Source organism: Choloepus didactylus, chromosome 8 (genome assembly GCF_015220235.1).
Source record: "Choloepus didactylus isolate mChoDid1 chromosome 8, mChoDid1.pri, whole genome shotgun sequence".
Taxonomy (NCBI): domain Eukaryota; kingdom Metazoa; phylum Chordata; class Mammalia; order Pilosa; family Megalonychidae; genus Choloepus; species Choloepus didactylus.
In genome coordinates, this window is record NC_051314.1 from 53,721,753 (window position 1) to 53,746,274 (window position 24,522).

The window sequence follows — 24,522 nt, forward strand, 5'->3', positions numbered from 1 at the left end:
ATTCTCCTGATCACAGCCCTTACTATTTATTTTTCTGCTGGACCTCTACCCTGCCTCTCAGATTTCTCATTTACTACCTCAACCTTTTCCTAAAACCAGTGACATAGCCATGAAGCAGCAATATCTAGCATCTTGAAACTTCTTCACCTACTCCAGTGGGTAGCACAGCTGCCTAACTTTTCCTGTCTTATCAATGGGATCTGAGCATCCATTTCCGAAACCACTAAGTCAAAAGCATTCAAAGAAGTCCATGAAAAAGCACACAACTAGCACAATGCTAAGGAACAAGATGCTAAGCATTTTTAAAGCACTTGATACCCAAGTCCAGATCCAGATGAAATAAATTGGAAATGCCTGGGCATGGGGTTCAGATATTGGCATTTTTTTAATTCAGCTGATAATTATAATGCAAAGAGTTGAGAAACAGGGGCCTTGCACAATACAGAACACAGGGGATTGCTGCCATATGGGTAATACTACACCACCCCAAAGAGATTCCTGAGGGAGAACTACAAAATACATTAATTAAAATGGAACATGGTAAGGCAGTTTTAAATATGGCCCCCAATTCTTTGAACTTCTGGGATGTATGCCCCTTCCCCTTGAATAGGGATGGACTTTAGACTGTTTTGTCCAATAAAGTATGGTGGAAGTGACGCTATGTTACTTCTGAGGCTAGGTCAGTCATGAGGGCTATGCAGTTTCTACTCTGTCCACTACAACACTCACTTTCAGAGCCCTGAGCTGCCATATAAGAAGTCCACCTACCTTGAGCCACCATGCTATAAGGAAGATCTAGCCACATGGAGAAGCAACGTGTAGGGACTCTTCTTTATGACCCTGCTGAGTTCTCCACCAACAACAGTATCAACTGAATAACTGAGAGAATGACAGATTATTTACAAATTCTAGATCTTTAAAGCATCAATATAAATAAGTGTGTTGGAGTATTGTCTCTGGATTTATCCAGCAAATATTTAGTATTCAGTTTTTTTTTCCCTAATCTAAGATCATCCACGCTTTAAACAATCAATGAAAATACAAGTTTCTAAAGATACTTAATTCATTGAGTTTCCCTTGATTTGAATAGACAGAGGGTAAATTCAAACAGAAATAGGTAGGAAAAAATACTTTTAGTATGAAATTCCAGGAAAAGTTCTGTAACATAAAATTGCCTAACCTCAAAGAAACAACCACTATTAGTTAGAAATATCAGATAAATGAATGGACTTTAATAATTTGAATATTGGTCTAGAGGACAGAAGGGTGATCCCCAAAAAGATATATCCACATCCTAATCCCCGGGACCTATGAGTGTGGCCACATTTGGAAAAAGGGTCTTTGTAGATGATGTAATTAAGTTAAGAATTTTAACATGAGGTCATCCTGGATTATCTGAGTAGGACTGAAATCCAAGGAAAAGTGTACCTATAAGAGGCACACTGGGGAGATTTGACAGAGAAGAAGGACACAATGTAGCCAAGGATGCAGAGATTGGAGTGATGGGGCCACAAGTCAAGGAATGCCCGCAACCACCAAAAGATGGAAGAGGCAAGGAACAGATTCTCCTCTAGAGCCTATAGAGAGAAGGCAGCCCTGGCAATGGCTTGATTTTGTTCTGGCCTTCAGAACTGTGAGAGAATAAATTTCTGTTGTTTCAAGCCATCCCAGTTTGTGTTAATTTGTTACAACAGTCATAGAAACGAATACCACAGTTGGAAAAACTATTTCCTCATCTGAATTTCTTGCTTCCACATAAGTGGAAAATTCAATAGATTGCAATTTTATTCTTTATATTTCTCTCCTTATGCTTCTACCTGGAAGATAGATGTCAGTTCAAAATGTTATTTCCATTATGAAAACGTCAGAATTTTTATTACTATTGCTAGTTTTATAGCTAATGTTTTGCATGTTTTTTTAATTTTTTATTTATTTATTTTTGTTTTGTTTTGTTTTTTAATGAATGACCTAGCAGTGATTTTTAGGCTGTATTTATAAAGTACAAAGTAAAGAGCCTGATTGAGGGTCCTGAATATACATGTATATTTATAGGGTGAGAGATGGAAAGTGGAGCACTTGGTACTGGAAGAATAATAAGGGGAATGATATCCTTGCCAAGTACGTGGTTCACAGGGAAATGCCTGTGGATATGCTTTTAAAGAAGGCTGGCTCAAATTCCAATAGAGGGGCATCCTGTGAAATACCTGCACTGCTCAAAACTACCAAGGTCATCAAAAGCAAGGAAAGTCTGAAAAAGTGTCACAGCCAAGAGGAGCCTATGGAGACATGAGGACTAAATGTGATATGGTACCCTGGGACAGAAAAGGAATTTTACATACAAATGAAGGACATAAGAATAAAAATGGACTTCAGTCTATGATAAAGTATCTACATTAGTTCATTAATTGTAACAAATTCACTATACTAGTGTAAGATGTTAATAACAGGGGAAAGTGGGTGGTGGGCATATAGGAACTCTGTACTATCTCACTTTTTCTGTAAATCCAAAACTGTTCCAAATAATAAAGTCTCCTAAAAAAAAAAAAAAAAAATAGACCACTGCCTTTACCACCATTCGCATTGTAAATAAGAAACTAGTTGAAGGAAGTGAAACATTTAACACAAACCAGTAATGTTGAGGAAATTTTCTCGACTGTTTCCCTCAATGCTGATGCATTTTGCAAAGAATTGTTTAATATGCTTTGTTTTCTCCCTCTCCTAAGTCTTTCCGATGTTCTGAAAAGGGAGCAACACCAAGAAACATTTCTGGGTTTGCAAAAAATAAAAAAAGAAGAAGAGGAAGAAAGTCTGGTTCTGCTTCCAGTCTAGTTTCCAGGGCTAACTGGCATGCCATCTGCTCGCAGCATAAAATGGTAACCATGGTTCACTTCACACAGCTTTCGGGTGTTAAGAAGTTTGCTCCAACAAGTCCAGACAACTTCGCTTCCACGCAGGTTGCTGTGGCGGGGAGGGGGAGGGCGGGGATGGAGTTAGTACCCGGAGAGTGTATATCGTTTTTCCAAACTCCATCTGCTTTCCCCTCTCAGGACTGTGCCCGCGGTCTCGGGCGCGGCAAAGCAAAGGGCCAGGAGCGGGTCTTTTATGCATAACAAAAGAGTTCTCCTCCTCCTCCTCTTGCTCCCGCCGCCCAGCGCCGCCGCCGACCGCCCCCACCTAGGCTTCCCGCGGCCGCCCGGGCCCGCGTCCTCGCCTGGAATTGGCTCCCGGGCCCAGGGGTTTCCAGGTACCCGGAAGGGGGAGGGGGTCGAGGCGGCAACAATTGGGCGGGTGAGGGCGAAACGCGCGGTCCGGAGCGCCAAGACTCGCAGGGGCGGTGAGCCCGGGCCATGCCGCCGCGCGATTGGCCGGGACCGCCCCGACGGCCGCCGCTGATTGGCGGATTCTCAAATTCGGTCTCAAGGCGCCAGAGGAGGTGTTTTAGCGGGGACAGCGATCCGGGGCTGGAGTTCGGCTGGACGGGTTGGAGCGCTGGCGCTGGTCAGACGTCGTGGGGTCCCTGCCAACGCAGGGCACTCGGAGCGGGGATCCGCACGCCTCGCTTTCCCCCCCCGATGTCGCTGCCACAGCCGCCGGGCTGCTGATCGCCGCGCCCTTTTCCCGCGCCGGTGCGGGGCGGTGGAGATCCCAGTAGAGGCAGGAAGACTCCTTGGCAGAACCGGAGTAAGTAGCGTGCGGTCCTCGCGCTGGTGCCGGGCGGGAACTGGGGAGAAAGTAGGGGGTTCCCGCGCCGGCTGCCAGCCTGCCACCCTTCTCCTTACCTCCCCCGACTCGCTGGAGATCGAGGTGTTTCTCCCTCCGGATCTGGCGCGCGGGGTCTGTCCTGGCTTCAGCTCTCCCTTCAGCAGGACAGCAGAGGGGACCTGTCCTGCCTCATGATTTGGGGGTTCACTGGGAGAATTTATCCTCGGGGTCTGTCTGGAGGCCTAGGAGGGGGCTGTGCTAAGTGCTGAGTGGGTTTGGTCTAGCGATCAGGTTTCCGTCCCCAAGATTCAAACCCCCTCAAAGCCGAATTCCTCCCAGTACTTTGCGCCAAAATTAACTGACCTAGAAGACCCTGTATTTCTGACAGAGTTGTCCAGTACCCTCATTGACTTGGTAACTTTATTTTGCCCTATTGCACTTCATAAAGAATTCCTAATTTTGTCGATGATTTTCTTAGATTTTCGTAATTACTAAGCACACTTCAGACGTTTGTGTATGTATGTACATGTGCGTTTTAGAGTGGGGGGTGGGGGGAGGGCGGTGGCTACACTTCTGGAAATTCTCAGGACCAGTTTAGGGAGGGGAAGTTCATGTTCACGAACAAGTAACAGATATTTTCATCAAATGAGAAAATATCTAAGTGCAAAATCGTATTCTAATGTAATGTGCCTTACAGATGGAAGTAAATTGTTTAACACTCAAAGACCTGATCAACCCCAGACAGTCCAGAATAGAATTTGCAATTGAAGATGGGAAAAATGCACAAAAGGTAAGTGCGCATAAAGACCTTAAGCGCTACATATTTAGGATGGTGTGGCCTAATCCAATTCAGTTTTCCAACGTGGCACTTGTATTTGTCTCATAAATGTAATAATTAGTTTTGATGAACACCGTAAAAGTATACTTTTTTTAAAAATTGAGGCATCCAAACCATTCTTGTTGCTTTTCTGTTGTCATTCATTATACAGTGAAAGGACAGGCTAGGTTAGATGTAATGTTGGAACCAACTCGGATGGATAAAAGATATGCTGGACGCTGCAATCAGAAGTTCGTAATAGGTACAATTCTCAAGGGTGGAATTAGCTAATGCTTTGTAGGAATGTTAATCCTCAACTCCCAGGTAAATAGATTTTTGTTGCTATAAATGCTGGATTATTAAAGTACTGTGAAATATAGTCTTCATACCAATGAACCAGCTCCTAAAGGCTATTGCCTTTACCCAAGAATATGACATGTGCCTACCATACAGGAAAATTAAAGTGACTGAGTCCACCAATGTACTTCTGGAATATTCTACAGTGCTACTGCTGGTTTTGCATTGAGCCATTCCCTCTCTTTTTGCACAACTTGTGATTAACAGCTGATTTGTAAGACTATAGTTGTGTTTTCCAGAAACACTACAAGGTAAACTTGCCATAGCAATGTCTACTCTATCCCTTTCACCTCATCAGCACAGTTGCAGAAAACCATCCAATGCCTTACCAAAAGGATGAATTGGTTGTTGGTGTTGAGTGTCTACACATGTTTAGGCAGAAGCAAATAAGAATAACAAACCCAGTTTTAGAAACTTTGAATATAAATGTATGTGTAACAACTTCCTTGGTCACTGAATTTCTCTAGGCTCCTGGTCTTAATTTTAGCCTTAGCATCAATAATGAAACTGCCTCATTGCAAAGCCCCTGTTCAATGGGCCTTTCAGGAGTACTTGACAACTGTTAATTTTTAGATAGGTATGAAATTATATGCATTTCCAGGGTAGGGTGTTTTGGTTTTGTTTTCCAGCAATTTGATTTATTTTTGTTAGGAAAAGAAGTATACCAAAACATTGTTTTAAAGAGGTGTATGTTTTGTTTTGTTTTAATTATCAAAGGTATGTGAGGGTAGAAATGCCAAGTGTAAATTCTGTTTTGGCTTTGGGAGACTCAGAGCAAAAACTTTTTCTCCCTTAATAATTTCGATGGTGCAGCCTTGAGAATGTGTATATCTTTATATAAAGCCTACAGCAGTAATCCAGTTCTTTCCTTCTATAATTTTAATGAGCACATGTCTACTCTAGTTAGCATCAGGAAGTGCTATGTCCAGTTGTGCTTTCATGTTTTAGCAGGGGCAGAGAAAAAAATCAAATGACTCCAGAGAATGGGAGAAGTAGTTTAGTTTGAAATAGAATGTATTATTTCACCTCTCATGGAGAAGACAAGGGATTAGAACAGAGTGCTCAGCAAAGATACTAGGAGGGGCTTCTCGTTTCACATTGCTTTGAATTAAAAGAGGGACAACCTCTTAAGGTTAATGAGAACATGGGATTTGGAGTCAGAGACATCTGGGTTTGAATTCCGTCTCTGCCTTGTATTGCTATGTGACCCAAAGCAAGTATATTTATTCAGTCTTTCAGTAAATATTTATGTTTCAGGTTCTGGGGATACAATGGTTTAATGAGTCTCCTAACCTCTCTAAGTTTGTAAATTAACCAGTAGGAAATACTCTTCACACTGTACTGAATTAAACTGACAGACCAAAGAAAAATATGATGCGTGCCTACTTTCGGTTACCTGAGGTTTAGAGAACCCACATGTAAAACTAACTATACTATGGTTTGGTTACTGCTCTAATAAAGGGGGTGGGGGACAAGTACCCTGGAAGAAGAACGTGGCCAGGGAGAGTTGGAAAGCCTCACAGAGGAGATAACATTTGGGCTAAGTCTTCAAAGATAAGTAAGTTGAACCTGCAAGAAAACAAGAGTGAGTGAGATGGACATTTTAGAAAGAAGAAACAGCATAAGCTGTAGACATTCAAGAAATGTTTGAAAAATCCAGAGTGGCCAGAAGCTAGTGGTGCTGAGTTGTTTTTTCTTGAAATTCTGAGAGACATCTGGCGTGGTGTCCGGCTTAATCAGTTGGGATTCAGAGGATTTCTCTTGTGAATACTGTATTATATATGCATTTTCTTACCACTCATGGAGAAATTCTTCTTTAGAACATAGAGTTTTCAACCTCATTACACAAATTAAGTGTGCCTGGTTGCGGAGTTATGAAGAACTCTCCCCTTAAGTTGTTTATAGTGTATTTGGGGGCTATACACTTCAGTAGTGAAAAGTAGAAAATCAATGGTTTGGGACAAAAGTGTGAACAGTCAGGATTGAGCTGGTCTGGGGGGAGACTTTGTGAAGGAGAGGAGGTAACACTTGCCTTAGGGCTTAATGGGTGGCTGCTAAGACCAGCAAATAGAGAGGAGTGAACTCGTAAAGAAGTAGGAATGAGCATGGTGTATTTGGGGACAATGCCCTGACTTGGTGGACTCAGGTTTTTTGTGAAAGTTATTCACTTCTATTAGAAGTAGTTCAAAAAGAAGGTGATTTCAGTTTGGAATATGTTTCTACCTGTGTGATTTACCAGTTTAAAAAAAAATGCAGGAGGTACCTGGTTGCCTGACTTTGGAATTCATGGAAGGTCCCCAGCCATATTCAAACTTGTTAATTGTTAACATACAGGTTGATTTTAAAGCCACATGCATGGAAGTGGGTGAACTAATCCAGAGGGACTGCAGAGTGAGAGAGGGGTGGAGGGCTGAGCATGGACTCCTGTAGTTTGTAAGGAGCAGAAAAAGAAGAACCAATGAGGGAGACTGAGCAGTAACAGAAAAGGAAGAAGAGAACCAGGAGGGAAAGAGTGGCGTCACAGAAGCTAAGGGCTAAAATTTTAGGGAGCAAAGAATAGTCAACAGTTGTAACTGCTACAGTGAGGTCAGGTGAGATATCTGGAAAATTGCCATTGATTTGGCACCTTAGAGGCAGCCGAAGTGAGAGCAGGGGCACAGAACCACACTGAAGGTTTGAGGAATCTGTGATGTGGGGCAGGGGAGGCCCTCAGTGAGACTCACTCTTTCTAGTAACTGTACTCTGAATGAGAGGAGAGTTGTTAGTCAATATCTAGGAGATACTTTCTAAAGATGTACTTTTTGCTGCAAGCCTTAAACAATGAGTAGGATTTCAACCAGCAAAGCTTGGCAGGTGGCATTAAAGAGAAAATGATGGTATGAATAAAACACAGCTCAGATGTGATAAAATGCAGGGCAGGTTTTGAGGAAAAATGAATGGACTATTGGGGCAAAGTGTGGGATGTGTATGAGATGGAACTGGAAAAGAGGTTGGCAGATTATCATGATGGGCTCTGACAAGGCTGATGACTATAGGTTATTTGAAATAACATGATTATTTGAAATAACATAAGCTGTGTCTGAGACAAAAACAGATGAGAACCTGGTCTTTTAACCACTAAACCCTTTCTGTGGTAGCATACTACCAATTTATTTATCATCATAGTGGTGTTTTTAACCATAGCAATAATGAAAAAATTTGTATAGCACCTCACAGATTACAGACTGCTTTCACATTCATTGTCTGGTTTGATCTTCATAGCAACTCAAAGGCAGATAAGCCAAGGTAAATCACCTCCAGGGAAAAGCTGTTTCATCAATTCCCCAGGCTTTCTAGTGAAGGAAGTGATTTCCAGGGTGTGGTGGATTAGATATCCTGGCCAACAGACTGTGATATAAGTTTAATATGCAGGAGGTTTATTAGGGAGTGCTCTTAGGATTTACCCCTGTGGAAGGGAAGGGAAGGCAGCAGGATTGGACATAAGAGGAAGTGGAGCTGCAGTGCAATCTCAGTGGAAGCTTGAGGTGGCCTTACGGGGAGTTCTAGGAGAACGCTTCAGAGCAGTCCTGAGTTGGGGCAAGGGGGCCAGGCCTTTACATGTCAGTACTGCTTCTCCCAGCCATTGGGTTTGGACCTTTCTGGAAGGGGCGTGACCCTGAGTGAGTCAGTCCTCTTCAACCCTGGCAGTCCCACTCAACTCCTCCAACAGCTGGAGAAATGAGTAATTCATCCTGAAGGGGCTCTGAGTGCATTACACTGTCCACTCCATAGCTGGACAGACAGCCTTGCTAGAAGGCCTTAAAGATAGATACTGTGTCTACACCTCTTACTTTATGAACAAGGAACTAGGACCCAGACAGAATGAACAATTTCTCTGGTATAAGAAAGATACAGATAGCTGAGATAAAAACCCAGGTCTCTGAATTCCGGTTTAAACCCCTTTCCACTGCCCTATGCAATGTTAGAATAGCAGGATAGACAGACAGATGGAGTAAGATGTGACTAAATTGCAATTGACTTTCTACCCAACTGAGGTCTCAGAAAGACATATGCTTGGCTTTTTTTTCCTGCTGCTGCAGAGGTATAATAAAATCATAACTGTTCCGGCTTGCTAATGCTGCCTTTTTGCAAAACACCAGAAATGGATTGGCTTTTATAAAGGGGGTTTATTTGGTTACAAAGTTACAGTTTTTAGGCCACAAAGTGTCCAAGGTAAGGCATCAACAATAGGGTACCTTCACTGGAGAAAGGCCGTTGGCATCCGGAAAAACCTCTGATGCCTGGGAAGGCTGCTTGTGTCTCCTTGCTCCCAGGTTGCATTTCAAAATGGCGTTCTCCAAAGTGTCAGCTTTCAACAGCTGTCTTCAAAATGTCTCTGTGAGCTGCAGCCCTCAGTTCCTTCTGTTTGTCAGCATTTTTATATGGCTCTAGTGATTTAATTAAGACCCACCCTGAATGGGTGGGGTAACCCCTCCATGGAAATTATCCAGTCAAAGGTCTTGCCCAGAGTTGATTGAGTCACATCTCCATGGAAACACTCAATCAAAAGGTTCCAACCTAATCAAGACTAAATACAGAGAGGCGGGGCAAGATGGCAGACTGGTGAGCTGTATGTTTTAGTTACTCCTCCAGGAAAGTAGGTAAAAAGCCAGGAACTGCGTGGACTGGACACCACAGAGCAATCTGTCTTTGGGCATACTTCATACAACACTCATGAAAACGTGGAACTGCTGAGATCAGCGAAATCTGTAAGTTTTTGCAGCCAGGGGACCCGCGCCCCTCCCTGCCAGGCTCAGTCCCGGGGGAGGAGGGGCTGTCAGCTCCAGGAAGGAGAAGGGAGAATTGCAGTGGCTGCTCTCATCGGAAACTCATTCTACTGATTCAAACTCCAACCATAGATAGACTGAGGCCAGACACCAGAGACTCTGAGAGCAGCCAGCCCAGCAGAGAGGAGACGGGCATAGAAGGAAAACAACACGAGAAGCTCCAAAGTAAAAGCAGAGGATTTTTGGAGTTCTGGTGAACACAGAAAGGGGAAGGGCGGAGATCAGGCCTTGAGGCGCATATGCAAATCCCGAAGCAAGGCTGATCTCTCTGCCCAGGGCACCTTTCCTTAATGGCCCTGGTTGCTTTGTCTATTAGCATTTCAATAACCCATTAGATCTCTGAGGAGGGCCGTTTTTTTTTGTTTGTTTGTTTGTTTGTTTTGTTTTTTTTTTTAAATCCTTTTTGCTTTTTCTAAAACAATTACTCTAAGAAGCTCAATACAGAAAGCTTCAAAGAATTGAAATTTGGGCACGTCAAGTCAAGAGCAGAAATAAGAGAGCTCTGAGACAAAAGGCAATAATCCAGTGGCTGAGAAAATTCACTAAACAACACAACTTCCCAAGAAAAGGGGGGTGTCCGCTCACAGCCACCATCCTGGTGGACAGGAAACACTCCTGCCCATCGCCAGCCCCATAGCCCAGAGCTGCCCCAGACAACCCAGTGTGACGGAAGTGCTTCAAATAACAGGCACACACCACAAAACTGGGCGTGGACATTAGCCTTCCCTGCAACCTCAGCTGAATGTCCCAGAGCTGGGAAGGGGGAGCAGTGTGAATTAACAGAGCCCCATTCAGCCATCATTTGAGCAGACTGGGAGCCTCCCTACACAGCCCAGCAGCCCAGAACTGCCCTGGGGGGACGGCACTCACCTGTGACATAGCACAGTCATCCCTCAACAGAGGACCCGGGGTGCACAGCCTGGAAGAGGGGCCCACTTGCAAGTCTCAGGAGCCATACGCCAATACCAAAGACTTGTGGGTCAGTGGCAGAGACAAACTGTGGCAGGACTGAACTGAAGGATTAGACTATTGCAGTAGCTTTAAAACTCTAGGATCATCAGGGAGATTTGATTGTTAGGGCCACCCCCCCTCCCCGACTGCCCAGAAACACGCCCCACATACAGGGCAGGCAACACCAACTACACACGCAAGCTTGGGACACCAATTGGGCCCCACAAGACTCACTCCCCCACTCACCAAAAAGGCTAAGCAGGGGAGATCTGGCTTGTGGAGAACAGGTGGCTCGTGGACGCCACCTGCTGGTTAGTTAGAGAAAGTGTACTCCACGAAGCTGTAGATCTGATAAATTAGAGATAAGGACTTCAACTGGTCTACAAACCCTAAAAGAACCCTATCAAGGACAGCAAATGCCACGAGGCCAAAAACAACAGAAAATTATAAAGCATATGAAAAAACCAGACGATATGGATAACCCAAGCCCAAGCACCCAAATCAAAAGACCAGAAGAGACACACCTAGAGCAGCTACTCAAAGAACTAAAGATGAACAATGAGACCCTAGTACGGGATATGAAGGAAATCAAGAAGACCCTAGAAGAGCATAAAGAAGACATTGCAAGACTAAATAAAAAAATGGATGATCTTATGGAAATTAAAGAAACTGTTGACCAAATTAAAAAGATTCTGGACACTCATAGTACAAGACTAGAGGAAGTTGAACAACGAATCAGTGACCTGGAAGATGACAGAATGGAAAATGAAAGCATAAAAGAAAGAATGGGGAAAAAAATTGAAAAACTCGAAATGGACCTCAGGGATATGATAGATAATATGAAGCGTCCGAATATAAGACTCATTGGTGTCCCAGAAGGGGAAGAAAAGGGTAAAGGTCTAGGAAGAGTATTCAAAGAAATTGTTGGGGAAAACTTCCCAAATCTTCTAAACAACATAAATACACAAATCATAAATGCTCAGCGAACTCCAAATAGAATAAATCCAAAAAAACCCACTCCGAGACATATACTGATCACACTGTCAAACATAGAAGAGAAGGAGCAAGTTCTGAAAGCAGCAAGAGAAAAGCAATTCACCACATACAAAGGAAACAGCATAAGACTAAGTAGTGACTACTCAGCAGCCACCATGGAGGCGAGAAGGCAATGGCATGATATATTTAAAATTCTGAGAGAGAGGAATTTCCAGCCAAGAATACTTTATCCAGCAAAGCTCTCCTTCAAATTTGAGGGAGAGCTTAAATTTTTCACAGACAAAGAAATGCTGAGAGAATTTGCTAACAAGAGACCTGCCCTACTGGAGATACTAAAGGGAGCCCTACAGACAGAGAAACAAAGACAGGACAGAGAGACTTGGAGAAAGGTTCAGTACTAAAGAGATTCGGTATGGGTACAATAAAGGATATTAATAGAGAGAGGGAAAAATATGGCAAACATAATCCAAAGGATAAGATGGCCGATTCAAGAAATGCCTTCACGGTTTTAACGTTGAATGTAAATGGATTAAACTCCCCAATTAAAAGATATAGATTCGCAGAATGGATCAAAAAAAATGAACCATCAATATGTTGCATACAAGAGACTCATCTTAGACACAGGGACACAAAGAAATTGAAAGTGAAAGGATGGAAAAAAATATTTCATGCAAGCTACAGCCAAAAGAAAGCAGGTGTAGCAATATTAATCTCAGATAAAATAGACTTCAAATGCAGGGATGTTTTGAGAGACAAAGAAGGCCACTACATACTAATAAAAGGGGCAATTCAGCAAGAAGAAATAACAATCGTAAATGTCTATGCACCCAATCAAGGTGCCACAAAATACATGAGAGAAACATTGGCAAAACTAAAGGAAGCAATTGATGTTTCCACAATAATTGTGGGAGACTTCAACACATCACTCTCTCCTATAGATAGATCAACCAGACAGAAGACCAATAAGGAAATTGAAAACCTAAACAATCTGATAAATGAATTAGATTTAACAGACATCTACAGGACATTACATCCCAAATCACCAGGATACACATACTTTTCTAGTGCTCACGGAACTTTCTCCAGAATAGATCATATGCTGGGACATAAAACAAGCCTCAATAAATTTAAAAAGATTGAAATCATTCAAAGCACATTCTCTGACCACAATGGAATACAATTACAAGTCAATAACCATCAGAGACTTAGAAAATTCACAAATACCTGGAGGTTAAACAACACACTCCTAAACAATCAGTGGGTTAAAGAAGAAATAGCAAGAGAAATTGCTAAATATATAGAGACGAATGAAAATGAGAACACAACATACCAAAACCTATGGGATGCAGCAAAAGCAGTGCTAAGGGGGAAATTTATAGCACTAAACGCATATATTAAAAAGGAAGAAAGAGCCAAAATCAAAGAACTAATGGATCAACTGAAGAAGCTAGAAAATGAACAGCAAACCAATCCTAAACCAAGTAGAAGAAAAGAAATAACAAGGATTAAAGCAGAAATAAATGACATAGAGAACAAAAAAACAATAGAAAGGATAAATATCACCAAAAGTTGGTTCTTTGAGAAGATCAACAAGATTGACAAGCCCCTAGCTAGACTGACAAAATCAAAAAGAGAGAAGACCCATATAAACAAAATAATGAATGAAAAAGGTGACATAACTGCAGATCCTGAAGAAATTAAAAAAATTATAAGAGGATATTATGAACAACTGTATGGCAACAAACTGGATAATGTAGAAGAAATGGACAATTTCCTGGAAACATATGAACAACCTAGACTGACCAGAGAAGAAATAGAAGACCTCAACCAACCCATCACAAGCAAAGAGATCCAATCAGTCATCAAAAATCTTCCCACAAATAAATGCCCAGGGCCAGATGGCTTCACAGGGGAATTCTACCAAACTTTCCAGAAAGAACTGACACCAATCTTACTCAAACTCTTTCAAAACATTGAAAAAAATGGAACACTACCTAACTCATTTTATGAAGCTAACATCAATCTAATACCAAAACCAGGCAAAGATGCTACAAAAAAGGAAAAACTACCGGCCAATCTCCCTAATGAATATAGATGCAAAAATCCTCAACAAAATACTTGCAAATCGAATCCAAAGACACATTAAAAAAATCATACACCATGACCAAGTGGGGTTCATTCCAGGCATGCAAGGATGGTTCAACATCAGAAAAACAATCAATGTATTACAACACATTAAAAACTCGAAAGGGAAAAATCAATTGATCATCTCAATAGATGCTGAAAAAGCATTTGACAAAATCCAACATCCCTTTTTGATAAAAACACTTCAAAAGGTAGGAATTGAAGGAAACTTCCTCAACATGATAAAGAGCATATATGAAAAACCCACAGCCAGCATAGTACTCAATGGTGAGAGACTGAAAGCCTTCCCTCTAAGATCAGGAACAAGACAAGGATGCCCGCTGTCACCACTGTTATTCAACATTGTGCTGGAAGTGCTAGCCAGGGCAATCCGGCAAGACAAAGAAATAAAAGGCATCCAAATTGGAAAAGAAGAAGTAAAACTGTCATTGTTTGCAGATGATATGATCTTATATCTAGAAAACCCTGAGAAATCAACGATACACCTACTAGAGCTAATAAACAAATTTAGCAAAGTAGCGGGATACAAGATTAATGCACATAAGTCAGTAATGTTTCTATATGCTAGAAATGAACAAACTGAAGAGACACTCAAGAAAAAGATACCATTTTCAATAGCAACTAAAAAAATCAAGTACCTAGGAATCAACTTAACCAAAGATGTAAAAGACCTATACAAAGAAAACTACATAACTCTACTAAAAGAAATAGAAGGGGACCTTAAAAGATGGAAAAATATTCCATGTTCATGGATAGGAAGGCTAAATGTCATTAAGATGTCAATTCTACCCAAACTCATCTACAGATTCAATGCAATCCCAATCAAAATTCCAACAACCTACTTTGCAGACTTGGAAAAGCTAGTTATCAAATTTATTTGGAAAGGGAAGATGCCTCGAATTGCTAAAGACACTCTAAAAAAGAAAAACGAAGTGGGAGGACTTACACTCCCTGACTTTGAAGCTTATTATAAAGCCACAGTTGCCAAAACAGCATGGTACTGGCACAAAGATAGACATATAGATCAATGGAATCGAATTGAGAATTCAGAGATAGACCCTCAGATCTATGGCCGACTGATCTTTGATAAGGCCCCCAAAGTCACCAAACTGAGCCATAATGGTCTTTTCAACAAATGGGGCTGGGAGAGTTGGATATCCATATCCAAAAGAATGAAAGAGGACCCCTACCTCACCCCCTACACAAAAATTAACTCAAAACGGACCAAAGATCTCAATATAAAAGAAAGTACCATAAAACTCCTAGAAGATAATGTAGGAAAACATCTTCAAGACCTTGTATTAGGAGGCCACTTCCTAGACTTTACACCCAAAGCACAAGCAACAAAAGAGAAAATAGATAAATGGGAACTCCTCAAGCTTAGAAGTTTCTGCACCTCAAAGGAATTTCTCAAAAAGGTAAAGAGGCAGCCAACTCAATGGGAAAAAATTTTTGGAAACCATGTATCTGACAAAAGACTGATATCTTGCATATACAAAGAAATCCTACAACTCAATGACAATAGTACAGACAGCCCAATTATAAAATGGGCAAAAGATATGAAAAGACAGTTCTCTGAAGAGGAAATACAAATGACCAAGAAACACATGAAAAAATGTTCAGCTTCACTAGCTATTAGAGAGATGCAAATTAAGACCACAATGAGATACCATCTAACACCGGTTAGAATGGCTGCCATTAAACAAACAGGAAACTACAAATGCTGGAGGGGATGTGGAGAAATTGGAACTCTTATTCATTGTTGGTGGGACTGTATAATGGTTCAGCCACTCTGGAAGTCAGTCTGGCAGTTCCTTAGAAAACTAGATATAGAGCTACCATTCGATCCAGCGATTGCACTCCTCGGTATATACCCGGAAGATCGGAAAGCAGTGACACGAACAGATATCTGCACGCCAATGTTCATAGCAGCATTATTCACAATTGCCAAGAGATGGAAACAACCCAAATGTCCTTCAACAGATGAGTGGATAAATAAAATGTGGTATATACACACGATGGAATACTACGCGGCAGTAAGAAGGAACGATCTGGTGAAACATATGACAACATGGATGAACCTTGAAGACATAATGCTGAGCGAAATAAGCCAGGCACAAAAAGAGAAATATTATATGCTACCACTAATGTGAACTTTGAAAAATGTAAAACAAATGGTTTATAATGTAGAATGTAGGGGAACTAGCAGTAGAGAGCAATTAAGGAAGGGGGAACAATAATCCAGGAAGAACAGATAAGCTATTTAACGTTCTGGGGATGCCCAGAAATGACTATGGTCTGTTAATTTCTGATGGTTGTAGTAGGAACAAGTTCACTGAAATGTTGCTATATTATGTAACTTTCTTGGGGTAAAGTAGGAACATGTTGGAAGTTAAGCAGTTATCTTAGGTTAGTTGTCTTTTTCTTACTCCCTTGCTATGGTCTCTTTGAAATGCTCTTTTATTGTATGTTTGTTTTCTTTTTAACTTTTCTTTTCATACAGGTGATTTGAAAAAAGAAGGGAAAGTTAAAAAAAAAAAAAAAATAAAAAAAAGAAAAAAGAAAAAAAATGGGAAAAAAAAAAAAAAAAAAAAGATGTAGTGCCCCCTTGAGGAGCCTGTGGAGAATGCAGGGGTATTTGCCTACCCCACCTCCATGGTTGCTAACATGACCACAGACATAGGGGACTGGTGGTTTGATGGGTTGAGCCCTCTACCATAAGTTTTACCCTTGGGAAGACGGTTGCTGCAAAGGAGAGGCTAGGCCTCCCTGTATTTGTGCCTAAGAGTCTCCTCCTGAATGCCTCTTTGTTGCTCAGATGTGGCCCTCTCTCTCTGGCTAAGCCAACTTGAAAGGTGAAATCACTGCCCTCCCCCCTACGTGGGATCAGACACCCAGGGAAGTGAATCTCCCTGGCAACGTGGAATATGACTCCCAGGGAGGAATGTAGACCTGGCACCGTGGGACGGAGAACATCTTCTTGACCAAAAGGGGGATGTGAAAGGAAATGAAATAAGCTTCAGTGGCAGAGAGATTCCAAAAGGAGCCGAGAGGTCACTCTTGTGGGCACTCTTATGCACACTTTAGACAACCCTTTTTAGGTTCTAAAGAATTGGGGTAGCTGGTGGTGGATACCTGAAACTATCAAACTACAACCCAGAACCCATGAATCTCGAAGACAGTTGTATAAAAATGTAGCTTATGAGGGGTGACAATGGGATTGGGAAAGCCATAAGGACCAAACACCACTTTGTCTAGTTTATGGATGGATGTGTAGAAAAGTAGGGGAGGGAAACAGACAGACAAAGGTACCCAGTGTTCTTTTTTACTTCAATTGCTCTTTTTCACTCTAATTATTATTCTTGTTATTTTTGTGTGTGTGCTAATGAAGGTGTCAGGGATTGATTTAGGTGATGAATGTACAACTATGTAATGGTACTGTAAACAATCGAAAGTACAATTTGTTTTGTATGACTGCGTGGTATGTGAATATATCTCAATAAAATGATGAAAAAAAAAAAAATAAAAATAAAATAAAATACTATACAATTTCCTTTGATATTAAAAAAAAAAAAAAAAAAAATTTATCTGGAAGGGGAAGATGCCTCAAATTGCTAAAAACATTCTAAAAAAGAAAAACGAAGCAGGAGGACTTACACTCCCTGACTTTAAAGCTCATTATAAAGCCATAGTAGTCAAAACAGCATGGTACTGGCATAAAGAAAGACATATTGATCAATGGAATCGAATTGAGAATTTGGAGATAGAACCCCAGATCTATGGTCAACTGACCTTTGATAAGACCCCCAAAACCAATGAACTGGGACATAACAGTCTATTCAAAAAATGGGTCTCGGAGAGCTGGATATCCATATCCAAAAGAATGAAAGAGGACCCCTACCTCATACCCTCCACAAAAATTAACTCAGAATGGATTGAAGACCTTAATATAAGAGACAGTACCATAAAACTCCTAGAAGATAATGTAGGGAAACATCTTCAAGATCTTGTATTACGAAGTAACTTCCTAAACCTTTGCACCCAAAGTGCAAGCAACAAAATTAAAAATAGAAATATGGGAACTCCTCAAACTTAAAAGCTTGTATACCTCAAAGGAGTTTGTCAAAAAGGTGAAGAAGCACTCAACTCAATGGGAAAAAATATTTGGAAACCATGTATCTGACAAAAGACTGATATCTTGCATATATAAAGAAAACCTACAACTCAATGACAATAGTACAGACAGCCCAACTATTAAAAGGGCAAAAGATAGGAAAAGACAGTTCTCTGAAGAGGAAACACAAATGGCCAAAAAACATGAAAAAATGTTCAGCTACACTAGCTATTAGGGAGATGCATATAAGATCACAATGAGATATCATCTCACACCAGTTAGAATGGCTGCCATTAAACAAATAGGAAACTACAAATGCTGGAGAGGTTATGGAGAAATTGCAACTCTTATTCATTGTTGGTGGGACTGTATAATGGTTCAGCCACTTTGGAAGTCAGTCTGACACTTCCTTAGAAACCTAGATATAGAGTTACCCTTCGATCCAGCAATTGCACTTCTCATTATATACCAGGAAGATCTGAAAGCAGTGACACGAACAGATATCTGCATGCCAGTGTTCATAGCAGCAATATTCACAATTGCCAAGAGATAGAAACAACACAAATGTCCTTCAACAGATGAGTGGATAAACAAAATGTGGTGTATATACACAATGGAATACTAGGCAGCAGTAAGAAGGAATGACATCATGAAACATAAGACAACATGGATGAACCCTGAAGACATAATGCTGAAAGAAATAAGCCAGGCACAAAAAGAGAAATAATGTATGTTACCACTAATGTGAACACTGTGAAAAAATACAAAATAAATGTTTTATATGGTAGAATGTAGGGGACCTAGTGATAGACAGCAAATAGTGAAGGCGGAATGAAAATCTAATAAGAACAGATAAGTTATGGAGGGTAAACTTAATGTTCTGGGAATGCTCAGAAATGACTATGTTTGTTAATTTCTGGGGGCTATGTTAGGAAAAAGTTATTTTAGATTATTTGTTTTTCTTATTCCTTTGTTGGGTTACAGTCTGTTTATTTTCTTGGGGTAGGGTAGGAACATGTTGGAAGCAGTATAGTGATTTTAGGTTATTTGTTTTTTCTTATTCCTTTGCTTTGGTTTTGTTTGAAATGTTTTTTTATTGTTTGTTTTTTAATTTTTTTAAAAAGTAAAAATCAATGAATGAGTGTGAAAATAAAAAAAGTAAATGAACAAAGGGAGGAGGAGGGGAATGGAATGTTTTGGATGTTCTTTTTTATTCTAATTTTATTTTTTGGAGTAATGAAAATGTTCAGAGATTGATTGTATTTTTCAATGCACAAATATGAACAACGGATTGTGCACTTTGAAGGATTGTAGGTTATGTGAATATATCTCAATAAATAAATAAATAAATGCAGTATATAAAAAAAAAAAAAAAAAAAAAAAAAAAAAAAAGACTAAATACATCTGTCCCCACAAGATTACATTAAAGAATTTGGCTTTTGGCAGGACATAATATATCCAAACTAGACAATAACCTTGTACCATGCGACTAACTCCCCTCCTACATTATCACTAAACCATATTGAAAGTTTCATAGGAGGAAATAGTCAGTTCTGAATTGCTCTGTAAGTAAAGAAAAATTAGGAGCCGACCATTGCTGTGAGTACAGGTACCGTGGAGGCAGTAGAAAAGAAGGGTAAATCTCTATCCCTCTCAGCCAAGCCTGGGATACACCCCTTAACCATGAGGACCCCTCTTGGAATAACTGGATAACCAAGGCATGGTATTCTCTGAGCACCCATAATGGGCAAGGAATTATGCCAAGCATTATGGGGAATGAGACGAGTTGTGGAACTTACTCCCTGACATCCAGAAATGCATGGTCTCATTGACAAGAGACAAGACATGCTCCCAGGAAGTTAAATAGCAATATGGTATGCTGTATTATGTTAGCACCAAGTGCATAATGAATGGTAATAAAAAATGGGAAAGAGGGAAGAAGATAACAGCTAAGTTTTATTGAGTGCTCACTATATGCCAGAAACTGTTCTCATAACCCTCGAGATTGGTATTTTTATTAACTTCATTTTCAGTTGAACGTATAGTGAGGTGAAGGAACTTGCCCTTGCTCACACTGCTAATAATTAGCAAAGGTAGATACTGAGCTCTGTAGCCTGTGTGCACAGCCACTTCCCTATAGGGTCTCTCCTTAGATGCTAGTGGGGATCAAAGTGGCCTACCAGGTACATTTTGTTGGACCCATGAAAAAGTTTCCAGTCTTCACACAGGACAATCCAATTCTGGATGCCAAATTTCAGAAACTTCTGCTTCTCAACTGTTTCTTGCATACCGATTATTTTTACACTGAATGAGGTTGTATGTCACCTGGAGCAAGTTATTTAATCTCTCTGTCCCTCAGTTTCTTTATCTGTAGAATGGAAACCCTATCTCAGGTTTGAGTGAGGAGTTCATAAATGTAAAGTACAGAGAATAGGGCGTGGCACATAGTAAACACTCAATAATTTCCCTTGAGAGTTTCCTTACAAAGAGTTTATCAGACTTGCACACTAATGGGGACTGGTTAAAAGATGTAGGTAGATTCGGTGCTCTAGGCTAGATACTTACTACTGCTGTGAAGTGAGAAATAGTCCCCCATCTGCCCTTCTCCCTTCCTGGTACACTGAGACAGAACCTCAGCCATGGCTAGCTGGTAGCTTCTGCTGATCCAAGGATCAAGACTTGGCCAGCTAACACAGACTCCAGTTTGTCCCAATCTTTTAAACTTTTCACATGTTGCTAAATATATTATAGGAAAGTACTTTTTTATTTAAAAAAAAAAAAAAAAAACACAAAAAAGTGTAACTATTCCACTGCTCAACAAAAAAACCAAGCCTGCAGAGTTACGTGTGCAGGGAAGAGATTTAACTCATCTACCTTCATTACTATGTAAGACACTGTTTACTGGAAGTGAATTCTACTATGAAGAAAGCAGAATATTTCAGTTTTTGAAAGGTAAAACTTACTTTGGGAAAGAAACTTGTTTTAATCACTTGGTAGTTCTGAATGCTTAGTCTTTTTTCATGATGGGCCCATCATTAATCTTATTCTTATAATTTTCTAAGGCAGTGCTTCTCAAACTGTAGTTTGGGGGCAGGTGCTAGCACATAAACTATTATGAGGCTGCAAACAAGTTAAAGACAGAAATTGAGAGTTGAGCAGTTAGAAACTTCTATAGCGATTTGATGTTGCCACTGTAACATCTAAGCCTATGATCAGTGGTTTCCTATTGAACAGGGTAGAGACCAATTTGAGTGTCGTCAGACTTAAGTGGAGAGTCACATGTGGCAGGACTTGTTTACTCCTCACAAAGTAGGGCCTCATATCCATATATGGGAGTTTAGAAATAAAAAACAATTTTAACTCTCCTTCATCTTGAATAGTACGAGAAGCACTCCTCTGGGAGAATAACATTAAACCTCTCTAGGTTGGCTGGAAATGCACTATTTCCTTGGATGCTTGTCCATTAACTGATCTTGCAGTAATTACTGTATTACCACTGGTGAGCATTGAACTACAACGGTATAATTGCTCTTTGCTGGTTATCACAAAGTTGTAAATAGCGTTTAAAAAATATATGGCACTAGAAGCGCCATATATTAGCCTAACTATTACAGGCACCACCAGTAACATTTACTTCATGACTTCTCTCCCAGAGATACTATGAAAAATATGTTTAAAAGGAGTAGCAGATTATGTTCCAGTTTTTATGGAGCAACTGTTAAATTCCCATTAATCTTTCTAATTTTTATTAGTCTGATCCTGATATTTATTAGCCCGGAACCTATGGGCTTGTTCGTATTTTCATGTCTTCGGAAATGACTTGAGGTCTTCCATGATGGGAACAAAGCGTACTCTTAGCTGATACCTGCCCTTTCTCATTCTTGCTAATAGGATTCTTTTTTTTATAGGAAAATATATTTGTTGACCGATCAAGGATGGCCCCAAAGACTCCAATAAAAAATGAACCAATTGATTTATCGAAGCAAAAAATCTTCACTCCAGAAAGAAATCCAATTACTCCAGTTAAGCTTGTTGACAGACAGCAGGCAGAACCATGGACTCCCACAGCTAACCTGAAGATGCTCATTAGTGCTGCCAGCCCAGACATAAGAGACCGGGAGAAGAAGAAAGGATTGTTCAGACCTATTGAAAACAAAGATGATGCATTTACAGACTCTCTACAGGTAAACAGGCTGTCCTCCTAAGGGTTTTTATGTGATTTTTAAAAACTCACTTGATTATGAAAAAGTCATAGAATTCCAAAAATAAAGAATTTTTCAGTTAATATTGTGCCAGAAGCAGTATTAAATTAATGCCGTTTTATTGTAGCTGAAATGGAATTCTCTGTCTCATTTTTCATAAATACTTCCTTCTCTTCTATTTGATACTCTCTTAATGAGTACAATTTAAAAATGATAAACTTTTTTTTTTAATAACAGGAAAACCATCTTTAAATTACCTGGCCTGTGGGAGAGCTAGAGCTATTGAATAATTAACATATCAAAACTTTTTTAAAAAATCGTCAGTCAGTAGTTTTCACTGTCCCATCAAACTTTTTTCCAGACTTGCAAATTTGAGTGTTATTTCGTTTTTTTCCTCCTTCTGGTAGATTTTTTTTTCTGTAAAAAGGGGCCACAATGAAGTAATCAAGCATAGAGAAAAGAGAAAGATTTAATCCATCCCTGAATTACAATTTGAAATTGCTGTAGGAAATCTGCTGTATACTTCATTCTAAATTCCTTAGAACTAACAGTTTCCTTAACGTAATGAAATACAAATCACGCAATTTTAAGAGTAATTCTTACTTTTTTAAAGCCAAAAAGAAAAAAAAAATCACGAGTCCAGACTGTTCTTTTGCTTTCTTTCCACTTTATATTCAATGAAAAAAGCACAGGGGCTTAGTTTCAGAGGACCCAAGTGACTTCAGGAAAATCACTCATTATCTCTGCACCTCAGTTTTCTCATCTGTAAAGTGGGAGTCATATCACCTGCCCTGGTTATATTAGAGATGTAAAAATTAAATGAAAGTAAATATGCTTTTAGCTGTCAAAGTATATAAATACTAGTTTTCTATTTTCTTTACAAAATATAGCAAAGTGGAAATCACCCAGTGGGAATTATTAGTGGTCTCTTTGACAAGATAATGTTACTGATATCTTACTTTGGTAGAAGTAGTTGCTTAATTTGCCCCTAAAACAATTTAATTTTGGGTTTTCTACTCAGGCTTTATAGGGGAATTTTAACTGATCAGTCACCTAGAACTGTTCCTTACTATTAAGAAGTGAATGTCCTAAACATTGAGTGTCTTTTACAAAGCCTGATAATCTTTTTTAAAATTTGTTCCTTAATGCATTTTTACAGAATATTTGATAATATAAAATAGTTTTCATATATGTAAGATCTTTAACACCCCATGAATCCATTTCCCAACCAAAAAACAGGAAAATACCATTTATTTACACCAGCCTCCCCAACAGGGTCACCAGTATCCTGAATTTGTATTTATCATTTTCTTGCCATTTTTGTAAATCACTCTATCATATATGTGTATGCCTATGTAAGAGGTTGCTTAGGTTTGGTGTGGCTGTGTTTGGGCTTTAAGCTTTGTAAAATTGAAGCTATACAGCATATAGTCTTCTGGGACTTGCTTTTTGCAGTTAACATTCATCCCCAAGATTTGCTCATGTTTTTGCATGTAGCTGCTTTTTTCTCATTTTCACTGCTGTGTGATCTTCCATTGCATGAATATACCAAGATTTACTTATTCATTTTCCTATATAGCCACCTGAATTGTCTTCAGATCGGGGCTAATTTGAACTATGCTCCTATGATATGCTGGTACATGTCTCTACATATGCACATATACAAGAGTTTCCCTAGGGGGGGTGGTCCTCAAAATATGGTCCAGGGACCTCTGAGAATCCCTAAGATTTTCAGGGAGTAACAGGGTCAAAACTGTTTTCATAATAATACTAAGACATTTGCCTTTTGAACTCTCAGTCTCTCACAAGTGTACTACATGATATGGATGTTACAACACATTGCTTGCAGAAGCAAACATGAGAATCCAGTTGTCTTCAATTAAGCCAGATACTTAAGAGATTTGAAAAAAAATGTGTTGAATAGTGCCACTTTTCTCTTAGAGATTTTTTTATCTTAAAAATATATTCATAAAAAATATATATCCCTTATGTTAACATAATGGACTTGTTTTTGTTGTTTTTCAATATTCTAAAAGTGAGTTTTAATGTCTAATATGATAAATATTGATAGGTCAAATCCACATGAACAAAAAGCTTTTGGGGGTCCCCAGTAATTTTTAAGAATATAAAGTTATCCTGAGATCAGAAAGTTTGAGAACCACTCTTTTAGGATATATACCTAACAGTGGAATTGCTAGGTCATTGGATATGCATTCTTCACAAGAGAAGGCCAAATTGTTTTCCTAAGTGGTACTGGCTTTCACCAACAATGTATAAACATTTACTGATCCACATCCTCTCTGATGCTTGAAATTGTCAAACTTATTTATTTCTGCCAATGTACAGTTGTGTCTTATCCTGGGGTTCATTTGCTTGCCATGATTACTTATGAGGTTAAGTTTCTTTCCACAT

The 24,522-nt window shown here is 39.8% G+C and overlaps 1 protein-coding gene across 1 annotated transcript in view; it reads left to right on the plus strand.

Moving 5' to 3' along the window:
* Positions 1 to 3,224: 3,224 nt before the first annotated feature.
* E2F7 (E2F transcription factor 7) overlaps positions 3,225 to 24,522 on the plus strand; it is a 51,791-nt gene continuing 30,493 nt past the window's right edge. The window contains exons 1-4 of the mRNA XM_037846823.1: positions 3,225 to 3,244; positions 3,422 to 3,681; positions 4,400 to 4,492; positions 21,817 to 22,092. Of these exons, the coding sequence (XP_037702751.1) occupies positions 4,400 to 4,492; positions 21,817 to 22,092 (369 nt within the window). The 5' untranslated portion in view covers positions 3,225 to 3,244; positions 3,422 to 3,681. The remainder of the gene's footprint in view (positions 3,245 to 3,421; positions 3,682 to 4,399; positions 4,493 to 21,816; positions 22,093 to 24,522) is intronic.